Source organism: Populus euphratica, unplaced genomic scaffold (genome assembly GCF_000495115.2).
Source record: "Populus euphratica unplaced genomic scaffold, PopEup_1.0 scaffold19.1, whole genome shotgun sequence".
Classification (NCBI taxonomy): domain Eukaryota; kingdom Viridiplantae; phylum Streptophyta; class Magnoliopsida; order Malpighiales; family Salicaceae; genus Populus; species Populus euphratica.
The window spans coordinates 2,860,817-2,872,816 of NW_011499853.1; the positions used below are offsets into that span (position 1 = coordinate 2,860,817).

The 12,000-nt window shown below is 35.3% G+C and overlaps 1 protein-coding gene across 1 annotated transcript; it reads right to left on the reverse strand.

The window, feature by feature from the left end:
- Positions 1-996: 996 nt before the first annotated feature.
- LOC105122346 (Enhancer of polycomb-like transcription factor protein) lies at positions 997-8,611 on the reverse strand. Its single transcript, XM_011021416.1, has 5 exons — positions 8,389-8,611; positions 5,592-8,229; positions 3,654-5,210; positions 2,459-2,714; positions 997-2,346 (listed from the first exon to the last, which is right to left on the reverse strand). The coding sequence occupies exons 2-5, from the start codon at positions 8,166-8,168 to the stop codon at positions 1,769-1,771; spliced, it is 4,968 nt and encodes a 1,655-aa protein (XP_011019718.1). The 5' UTR covers positions 8,169-8,229; positions 8,389-8,611; the 3' UTR covers positions 997-1,768.
- Positions 8,612-12,000: the final 3,389 nt, after the last annotated feature.

Here is a 12,000-nt window from a genome sequence, read left to right on the forward strand (position 1 = left end):
TGAAGGCAATAAGATTCGACTTGCTAACCAGCCTAACGTCCATCAGAGAAGCAAGATGGAAACAGAAATAAAAGCAGGAAAGTAGTCTCATTAACGATTCACGTCAAGCATATGCGGCATGTACTGTCCTAATGGCAATGAGCTTGTCAAACATGGGATCAAACACAGTCAACAACATAGAACAGAGATTACTAATCCAATCAGACTTTACAGCAGACATACCAAATCCTCATTGATGTTCTTCATGGAAGAAGTGCAAAAGTTTCAAATCAAAATTATCTTGATCTGAGCATCACGCGACCAGAGAATGAGACAGATCACAAACACTTTCCACGAAACTAATGGGAAAAATAATCAGGTCAAGTTTCATAAAGATGATGTCCATGCATGCTTTGAATTCACTTAAACCCTTGGTGGCGTGAGGAGGCGGTCCTTGCCAGACAGCCTCGTGCCAACCTTGAATCACAAAACGCAGTCTTCCCCTTCATCAGAGAAACAATAGCAAAGTCTGGATTCTGGAATTGCTTTACTTCAGAATTTACAAAATGCAACTAAAACAACAACAATCAAAGAATATTGCATGGTGAAGACAGAACTTTGAACATGTGAAGGCAGCAACAAGTGACTGAGCTGACAGGCATTACTATACCCCCACCCACGACGGATCACCATATCCTCAGAAAAACATTTCAATTGCAGAACATTTCTATATCACCATCAGATGTCGCAACCACGCTACCAAAAGGAAACTTGCAATCATGACTCCACCAACAAAACACTCTTGTCCGTCACATAATAAAATATCAAAGTGCACTTGAAACAAGTCTATGACACTGTTAAGTTTAGTTGTTCAAACACGGATTCACAACACATTTTCTGTCAGCTATATTTTCAGGTTTCTCTGTTGGGGTTTCAGGTCAAATAGAAAATAGTTATTTGGTTTGGTTTCTTTCCCATGAAAAGACGCACATGACTAGAGGAGAGTGACCGCAGAGGTGAAGAACCCATGAACTTCTACGTGTTTATTTACTGCTTAAATAACAAAATATTGACAAGAACAAGAAAGGCCACAAACTTTCCACCTCTCTGTTACTCAAGGAATCTAACTAAATATTGACAAGGATTTGAAACAATGATCCAGAAATAAATTATACACCTCCAATGAATCTCTATCAAAGATTATAAGAAATTACTTACAGGATTTTTCCTCCTCTACTTTCATGGATAATGCATTCTGTTGAGACATATCAATCTAGTGAATGCTCCAATGTTGAATCAGATGGGAACTTGTAAGTCGAATCCAGGGGTGTCGTATTATTTCGGCCAACTGCTACTTTGTTATCATGGTTAAGGAAAAAAAACAAAAAGAAAAGGAAACAAAAATCTGTACAAAGATCCACAGCCAAAACTCCACACACCCATTTACCAGCAGGATCTGTGCAGGTAAACCAGCTACCAGGAATTAAAAAAAAGAGAGGGTATAAGACCTGGAAAGTCACTAACCAAAACTGCCAGATTGATGAAAGGTTAATGCGGCAGGGGCAAACATAAAAAAACCTTTCTTCCCTCTAAATGCCACAGCACTCTTGTTAGAAACCCACTGGAGAGGCTAATGACAAAAAGTCACAGCCACTGATAAAAGAAACACCAGACTGTTCCAGCAAAAACAATGTGAAGTCTATAACTGAATTCTTTGGATTCAGAGGATGCAGACTGCAAGCTGAAGGGGCTGGCAAATTCGTATCATCTCATATGTGGTTTTTTCATTCTACCCATCAACATTTAAGTCCTCAGAAGAAGCTTTTATAGCCTCAGCATTCATTAGAGCAACCACAGCCTTGTGAATTGCAAGATCTGCTCTGTACAGCAGTCTTTGTGCCCTTTCTCTCTTGATATTAGCCATACTGAGTGCATGCTTAGCTGCACCAGAAGCATCACGCAACCTGAATTCATCAAGATCTGAACCATTTAACTGTTCAAGGCCATGTCTCGCATTAAAATCTATCTGGTGATGCTGCTGACTAGGCCAGTCAGAAAAACTTGCATTCCACCGATGAAATCCATTACCCTGATCCATCATTCTCTGGTTATATAAAGAAGCCATCTGAATACTATAGGGAGACACACAGGTCCCAAGTTTCTTTGACTTGGTCCTGCGAAGTTTCTGGAGATGATTTCTATCATACCTATCACCAGTCATTGAGAAATATCCAGGGGCACAAGCATCTTGTGGTGAGAAGAACCTGGGTGATATCCGAGGCAATGGGGAGTCATTAAAAGATTCATCGTTATGTACTGGATATATAGTCTTTTCATCTCCAGAAGCAAAGCCATTTATTCTTCTTCCTAGGAAAACAAATATATTATGATTAAGGTGAAAGTTGAGAAGCACATTAAGGAATGGAAATGGAGAAAAAAGAAAAGCTTAGTCAAAATATCAATGGGTAAAAAAAGTTACCACATGGATGAAAACCATCATGATCTCCTGCAAACGCATTGCTTTTTCCAGCAACTGAAAATTTCCTATGTGACCTTTGTTTTGATCCCTTGTTAGGCACTTCCAAACCCCGAGGATTCAAACAGAAAGCATACATGGGTGGCTTGTCTTCGAGTGCAACCTTCCCATGGCATCCACTGGGGAGGCTTGTGTTGCTTCTTTCCATTGCTTGCTCCCACTCCCTCAATTGCTGCTGATACCTTTCCCAGAGCGGTGGCTGCATAAAAAGCATAGTTGCACGTCTTGTTAGGCCAAAAAATATGTTTAACAGAAAACATACCAGCATATAAAAGGCGCATACAAGAACACAGCATATTAAAAGATAAACCAAGTTTAACAAAGTTACATGCTGGACCATAAGATTAGAGAACTGCCTGGTCAAATTGAAGTAAAATGACACATTTTTTATTTCATTAATACAGATGTGAATAGTGGTCATGCAACAGTTGGTCATTGAATAATTCAACAGAAGACTAAACTCTCAGTCCATTATTACAGATGTGAAGAGTGGAAACAATAGTTTCCTCTCTGTGCACGTTACAGTTTATCTTTCCCTTTGAAACTCTCTCCGGGCTCATTTATCCCAGCTTTTTTTTTTTTTTTAACAAGACCCTATATCATAGGTATATACGCTGCTTCATCAATATTTAGCTCCTGTCCTAAGCTAATATGCAACTTGACTGGGATTGTTTAATCAAGACAAATGAGCTGAGATTTTTTACTAGAACATAAATCACAGGTCCATATGCTGCTTCATCAATATTTAGTTCCTGATTTAAGCTAACATGTAAATTGACTAGGATTATTTATCAAGAAACTTGTCCTTCATCTAATTCTTACTTATCTGTTTCAATGAGTGCTTGAACAACCAAACTATAGCTCCAAAGGCTCCTTTAGACCAAACTTGTCTTTTTTCCTCCCTTTTAAATTCTTACAAGCACGACTTTTCTTCATATCTTGGATTTATATATATAATGCTTTGTTGTTAACAACCTCAAGATCATGATTATTTCATCAGAACCAAATACTTAACCTTCTACCAAGAAAACAGGCAAATCTTCATAACCTTATGATGAACCAAAAATTATGTCATCCATAGCTCAAACACAAAAAAAAAAAAAAACAATGGAAAATAACCAGCAATTTCAGAAGGTACCTGGAGATGACGGATCAGAGGCATTCTCTTCCTCTGCCTCTTGTGATGCCAATATTCATGGATGATTTTGATGGCTCCTGTGGGCCCAAGTCCAGCCATAAGTTTCATTATTTCATCAGATGTAAACTGGTCCCGCTGTTGAGAATATGCAGCCTTCTCAAACATGTCCATCGCCTTCTCAAACATTTCTTCTGAAATATGCCGTGAACTACTGTTGACTTCTGAAGAACTTCGATTTTCCAGCATCCACTTCTCATCATCACTATCCATATCATATAGCACCCTTGATGGATTCAAAGCCAACTCAACATCTGTTTCAAGCTGCTGAAAGTACTTAAAACCCCGGAAAAATGGTGCTTCTATTCCATTATCATCATTTTCCTCTATCAGGCGGACCCCAGGAATAGGGATGTTTTTAACTGATGCAGCTCGCATGTTCCGATTGTAGCATTCTTCATGCATCTCTTTAAAAAGAACCCACTGGCTCCTATCAGGAAATTCCAATGTCCATTCTTTTCCTCCTTTCCACATCATGGCATGTGTAAACCGATTTGTTGACCCAGTTTGCAGAAACTGATGTGCCTTGTATGAATACTTTGTAGTTCCAGAAAGCTTAACACCAAGCCTCCACTCATTATGATCAAAAAGCTCTAGTACAACCTGCACCCCACATTCTCTCCATCCTTTGTCACCATTTGTAATCAACACATTTGCATCACAAGACAACAACTCTAAGTTTCTTTCAGAACCCCTGGAAATGTCTGAAGTCCTCTTCTCAGTGGCTGTCCTGATTCGTTTATGTGGAAACCCTTTCTGCTGTTGTCCTCTATTCCTCGGGCTGTAATCAAAACCTCCTAAAGGCAATGCATAAGAAACATGTGTCCGTCGCTTCTTAGGTCCATTACCAAAATTGTTTTGAAGAAAGCCAGTTCTTCCATCAGACCACCCAAAAGATGCAGAACTACTTCTATTTCGATACCAGGTACTTCTGCGAGCAGTAGGGTTTGGGCTGGGAATAATGCCACCATTCATATTCCATGACAGATCAGAGGACCGTTGAACACTGTGTACTTCCTTATTAACATGCTGGTTCAAATTAACTGATGGAATTTCAACCGTAATACCCTTCAGAAGAGTATGAGAACCAGTATCAGCCTCATCAACTGTTTGTGACTCTGGTTTAGCATGAGATATGCATCCATCAAAGTCAGCACCCATCAACAAAGCTTTAAAATCATTACCAGAAGTACCATCTAAATATTCTTTGGAGCAGTCCTCTACACTAGAACAGCTGTCAGCCAGCAAACCACTGGATTTTTCTGGATGCTCTATTGAATCGTGATCCAGAAAGTTAATATGCATCATACTATGTTCCATAAGCATCTTCAGATGCAAACCCAAAAAGAAAGTAGGAGCAGCAGTAAAAGAAACCGCAAATGAAGGTAAATATCTGTGATTTTTATCCGACTTAGAAGAAGACAGATTAGCATTAACACAAGTAGATTCTCTGGAGAACCCCACACGACCGATGCTCTGTCTAGACCTCCTATGCGAGACCTGTTTAACAGTAAATATCATGGCAGTTAATAACAATCCTTGAAACAAAAAAAAAAACACCCCATGCAGCCCTTCAGAATTGCAGTGCAAAGGATTGCACAGCTGTCCCAAACAAGGGTAACTATGCTGCAGCTATTGGTCTCGTCAGATTAATGATTAAAATAATCAAAACAAAAATGAACAAAAAATAATGTAACAGGCCAAAAAAGGCCAAACGATGTGTACATTAAGAAATGGAAAAAAATCAGGCACATATGTAGAGAAAAATAGAAAACACAGAGAGACCAACATCACGAAAAGGAATTTGGAAAAATCTGGAAGCAAAAGTAAAAGCTGCAAGTCATCTTCAGAAGCATATTTAACTATATAAGGTTAAAGTACCTTATTTAAGGTGGCATCACTGCAGGCCCAAGGACTAAGGAGCTGATTCATTCCACATTGCAAGGCCTTCACGTTATCATAAGTGCATTCAGACAGAGGTAATTGCCTAGAAAGCAAGCAATGCTTTTTGAGCTTATGGTCCAGGTATATCCACTTTGAATTCTCTACTTCAGAGAAGTTGTAGAATGCAAAGGCAAACTGCTTTCTGAAATCTTGAATGCAAGAGAATTTGAACCTGACTGAAGTTATTGGCAACTGGAAGTCAGCACATTTCCCCTGCTGCTCAATAGGTTGATAAAATATTGCCAAGACCAGGAAAACAAAAGCTACAGCCTCTTTCAAGCAACCTTCAAACAGGAGAAACCTCAATCCAACCCCATTATCGACAAAAAGCATCTCCAAATGAATCCTTGGCCATGTAGTCATAAGCATACCATACTGAAGCAGTGCCATAGCATGGATCAACCAAACAATTTCTGAGCCAAATGAGTAGTGAAGTGGGACAGAAGGCAATAGGAAGCTTAACTTGAACCTGAACCATCTTGGTTCTATGGCAGAAATATTTAATCTCAACAACCCTGCTTTATTAGTTGACCATAAAGGATCAAAAGCATCCAACCTATCCAAATCCTCATCAGGATTCAATCTTCCAAGAGAAGTATTGTGCCCTTCCAAAGGCCCAGAATTAACAGTATGACACACCAGAGATCTAACAGATTCTGCTACACTAGCAGAAATATGAACACCCTTGGATTCATGACACAACACATTGCTTGTCTCACGGAACCGCTTCCTGTAATAAACAATAGGGAGCTTACTATCTTTGGGGTAAACAGGCTTCTCCATCACAGGCAAACCACTCCTTCCATCAGTGGCGACACTCTCTGATGAAGCAGAATTACTACATAACTTGCCTCTATCCCTGTTTAGGGAAGACAGTGGTGTCCTAGTAGAAGATAGATAAGAAGTTTTCCGTTTCTTCAAGGCACAAAGAGGAGAGGATTTGACCCTACGAGTGGATCGAGCCAACCATGAGATGATAGGCTCTGAGTCCATATAAGCCCCTTCATAGCTATCATCCTCTGTCATCAGGTCCCTTTTTTCTTTTCTAGACATCAGTTTTTCCTTTCCCCCATTGGAGCGCTTGTTTCTTGTCACTGACCTTTTCCTTCGAGTCTTAGCTGGAGCTTCACAAGGGAGCAGCAAGAGTTTAAATCTTTCATTTTGGAGATCAATCCATTCCTCATCCCGGTCATCATATTTTACATGATGAAGCTTCCTATCTTTGTCATAGTCACCAACAAGACCATGATACCAACTCTGGTCCAAAGGCCAAAAGACCTTTATTCTCCGGTTGAGAACCCAATGTGCATCCAAGTCCCCAGAGAAAATTTCATAATAATGGCGCCGTTTCCTCATGTTACCCTTCTCTTTGTTCTGTTTCCTAGGTCGTAATACTCTACCATCAGTATCAACAGATGAAGATTCAGATCCAGAGACATAGCTAGACTCACGAGCAACAAATTCTTGGAAACCATCTTTAGATGGTGAAGTTGAGGCTTTGCTATTTGAAGAAAAACCCGTGCAGCTTGGATCAAATCGTGATGATAGCATCATTGCTGCATTCTCTTCAAGATTCTCCTCATCCTCATCGTGCAAAACATCACTGATCTTTATAGAAGCATCAACTGATGGGTCAGCCTCCTTGCTTCTTTTCTTGTTAGACACCATATCCTTTTTTTTCCTACTCCGCTTCCTCAGTGACTTTTCCAGAGATGAATCCCCATTATTAACAACCAAAGGGCCATTTTCAGACTTCTTCAACAATGAATCTCTTTTTGTAACAACTGAATGACCATCATGCCCGTCTTCTTCCTTCAAATGCCTACTTGCATCCAATTCACCATTTCTATTTTCTTTCAAATCATCGGAACTTTTCTTCTGTTTAGCCTTTGAATGCTCAACCTGCTTACCTTTACCTTCACCGGTTAACTTGCTAGCCTGATCCACATCACCCACTACACTAACCAATATCACCACTGCCTTCGACTCCTGACTGCCATTCTCAACCACTTTACCCTCATCTTCACCAGTTAACTTTTCAGCCTGGTCAGCATTGCCCACTTCCCTGCCAAACCCCCTTGCCAGCTTGCCCCCTTCACTACCATTGTCCACCTTCCTTCGCCCCACAAAACCCCGTTTTCGCCTAGGAATTTTAACAGCCCCATCTTCCAACGGTAACGAAGCACCACTAAACCCATTACTAGCTGCCAGTCTCTGAATCAACCCAGTCCTCGGGTCCTTCAAACCTGAACTCAAACTCCCATTATACACTTCCTTTAAACTCTTACTATAGCTACTGTTAACATTCTTAAAACTACTAATGCAAACCTCCTTTCTACTCTTCTTGTTTTTATGTCCCTTCTCATCATCACCTAGACCACCACCCTTCCGCTTCAAATTATTACTATTTTGATACCATTTTGAATTTTTAGTTTCATAGAGACTCCTGAGATCCAAGGATCTCGACTTCTTAGGAATTCCCACTCCATGAGACTTTCCTACTCTATTTTCCATCAATCCAAACACCAAAAACCAAAACCCCTTATTTTCAAATCCCAATCATGCATTTTCAGATCTGTAAAAAAACAAAAACCACAACAAATGACCAAAATTACCCTCTAAATTACCAAAATTCAAACATTAGCACACCAAACAAAACAATCAAGGCCTTATTATCACCAACTAACCCAGAAATGACCAAATAACATCCAAAGGGACAAAATCAAAAACGTACCTGGATTGAAATACCGCGAGAATTCGATTTCTCGAGAGAAATACGAAGATCACGTGCATGGAACACGGATTAGTATGTGAATCTATGAATTTCGAATTAAAACCCTAACCGAATTGTTGAATTTAGTCGCTAATTTTTCGATAATTTGAGGGATTTGTTTTTTGGTTAACGTGGGAAACAGAGAGGAGCTAGGGTTTCTTTTGGTTTCACGAGAAGAGGGGTTTTGATTCGAAAACAAAAGGGAAAATAAAATTAAAATAGTTACAAGAATAGAAAATATTTCCAGTCCTTTCGATTATGCTACGTGGAATAATTCAAAACGTCAGATAACTAAACCCTCAATTATTTATCATCCGTACGATTAATAAATAAAATTGGTGGTGACGATGATCTGTTTGACACGTGGAGAGGCATGATTTTAAATTGGTGAGAGAGGAGCGGTAGTTAAGCGGCTCGGTTTTTGCTAGATTTGTATGTATATTTTCGCAAGACAAAACTAATAGCTTTAATTTACTATTCCTTTTATTTGTTTGTTAACTATTCTTCGTGTCTTTTATATAAGCTTATTTATTTTTGTATTTAAAAAATATTTAAAGAAATAAATTTTTTTCATTTTTTATTTAATTAAAAAAAAAAAATAAATTTTTTTCATTTTTTATTTAATTTAAAAAAAAATATATGTTAATATGAAAAATAAATTTAAAAAAAATATTATATAAATATATTATTATATCAAACACACTTTAAAAAATAGTCCTTGGCACAATATAAACTCAAAATATCGAGGACGCCATCAGGATTTTTTTATTTATGAGGCGCCATTAGGGAAACTAGTGAGCTAACGCGAAGGAGAAAACAGGTGGATGTGTACTCGCTTGATTGGAGTGAAGCGTGGATTTGATTGAGGAAGAGCTTGAAGCCTTGCTTGGATAGAAGAGACAGGAAGAGCCAGATACGTGGATTGTGCATTCTGGGAAAATAAGTGGGATACATTTAGAAATAAAGGTTGTTAGTTCTGTTGCAGTTCAGGTTTTGTTTTTATAATTAAAATGTTTTGGTTCAGAGTATTTCATCCGTATTTAAAATTTAAATTAATAATTGTATAATTTTAAATTAATTTATCTTTGAATTTAAATTATATTTGTTTAATTAATATATATATATATATTAAACAAATATAATATATTTTTTTTAATTAATATAATTTAATATATGTATATATATATCAAACAAATATAATTTAAATTCAAAGATAAATTAATTTGAAATCATACAATTTAAATTTTAAACACGAGTAAAAAAATAAAAATTGAATTAATATAATTTTATCGACTTGATAAGTAAAAAAAACTTGAACAATTATTAAAAATATAGTTTAATTTAAAAATATTAAAGACAACATCTTTTAAAAAATATATATTAAGAAGACAACATATTGGATTGACATGGATCAACTTGAGTTAACTTTTTAAATGTACGACTCAAGTTATAAAATTATGATAACCTCAAAATAAATAAATAAATAAACATATAAAGCTCAATTCTCAATAAATTCATTATTGAATAATGAAATTAAGAAAATTTAATAAAAAAAGACGCAATAAAATGATCTAAGTCTACTCAGATTAACTCATAAAATCTATGACTCAGGTCATACAATTAAGATAATTTAATAGAAAATAAGTGACAAAACTTAATTTATAATTAACCAAATATTGAATACATTGAACGATGAAACTAAAAAGAAATAATTCAAATGATATTAAAAAAAAACTCATGTTATTTATGTTAACATGCAAAACTCGTAACTTTAATTATAAGATTAAAATAACCATAAAAAACAAACCACAACAAATTATAAAGTTAAGTATCTAGTAAACTAGGTGTTGGAGGGTGAAATTAGAAAGAAAAAAAGCATATATTTTTTTATTAAAAAACAAAAGAATATATTATTTGGTCGAAACAGAACGGCTAGAATGGAACTGAAATGTTACGAGTGTAATCTGGGTAGAATTTCCAAATTAAATTGAGATTTTAAATTGGATAAAATCTATTTTAATTTGTTATGTTTTTTGAACTGGAATGAGATGTAATGATAATTCTATACAAAACTAAATGGAATTGACATCATTGTTGGATATTAGAAATTTCATTTCTTGTAAATTTTTATGGGTTTATTTATTTATTTTTGCAAATTTTTAGTCATGTTTATTGCATTGTGTTTTTATGTAATAACTAGATTAATGACTCGTGTTGGGTTGCAGATCAAATCAAAATTTTGCCAATATAAAACAAGATACTCAAGTGATGGTAGTAATGCCTTTAAAAAAGCAAAAAAATCCAAGACTTTAGTCATTGATTTGGCTTTATCAAATAAATTAGATTAATTTAATAACATAATTAAAAATAGGTAATAATGATACACAAATCAAACAAGAAAATAGCAATAATCAATTAAAAAAATGAGTTGCTAATATCATACATAAGAAGAGAAAAAAGAAAAGCCCAACATAGTCTTGTTATCTTTTCATCATGAACAATGTTGTGCCGTTATAAAAAGTTCACTAAGATGATTTTAACACCGTTATAAAAGGCTGCATGATAACATTGAAAGAAATAGTATGCAATGCTATAACAATGACCTAAAACGCAAACCAAACAAAATATCATAAAATTAGCATTGCATACTTATAATCACTCAATTAATTTAATTTAATAAAAAAAATTAAAATTTATTAAATAAAAAAAATAAAGCGACTTGAGAAAATCTAGATCATTTTCAAAATCATAAAAAAATCCTATAAAAAACAAATAAAAAATAATGGTGTCCAATCTATTCAACCTATAAAAAAGAAAAGCATAAGCTTTTTTAAAAGAGAGAGAGAGAGAAAAAAAAACTAAGCAAACATGAGTAAATCTGTTAAATATAGGTTGATATTTCAAACATAGGTTAATATCCGTTAAACATAGGTTAATATCTCAAACTTATAATCTGAGTAAATCTGTTAAACATGGAGTGAAATTTAGACTCAAACTTAATGAAAAAGCTCAATTTCTAACCAATTTAATGTTAAGGGATGAAATTGAAAAAAAAATAATTTTAAAAATTTACCAAAATAAAAAAATAGCAATAAAAAAAAGGATCAAATATGATAGGAAAAAACTTGAAAAGTGATGCATTCATTAAAAAATCAATTTTAGAAATTATCTCAAACGAACATGGACCAAATTTTATAGTTGGAGAAATTAAAGGGGGATAAAATTAAAAAATAATTATAAATTATTTCAAATAAAACAAATAATAAAAAAAAAAGAACATGGACCAAACATGAAGAAAAAACAAATTAAATATCTACTTTGAAAACTTAAAGGTCACTCATGAAAGTTAACGAGAAGAGATAAAATGAAAAGAAAAAAATTCATCAGTATCAAACCAAAGATCAACAAGCTACATGTACCATGACACAACTAAAAGATTGATGTCTTCTCCCAAGTGCAGGAGTGTCGAAGTAATAAATAACCCGGCAAGACCGGGGTCGAACCACAAGGAGGTTATTTGTACAAATTATAAATAACAATAATACAACAACAATAACAATAACAATAACAACA

Bases quoted from the DNA above. Each gene is read 5' to 3' on its own strand.
- LOC105122346 (XM_011021416.1), bottom strand. From the start codon at position 8,168: ATGGAAAATAGAGTAGGAAAGTCTCATGGAGTGGGAATTCCTAAGAAG. The intron at 5,211-5,591 runs GTACTTTAACCT...ACTGTTAAACAG, and splicing joins GTGATGCCACCTTAAATAAG to GTCTCGCATAGGAGGTCTAG. The intron at 2,347-2,458 runs GTAACTTTTTTT...TTGTTTTCCTAG, and splicing joins TGATGGTTTTCATCCATGTG to GAAGAAGAATAAATGGCTTT.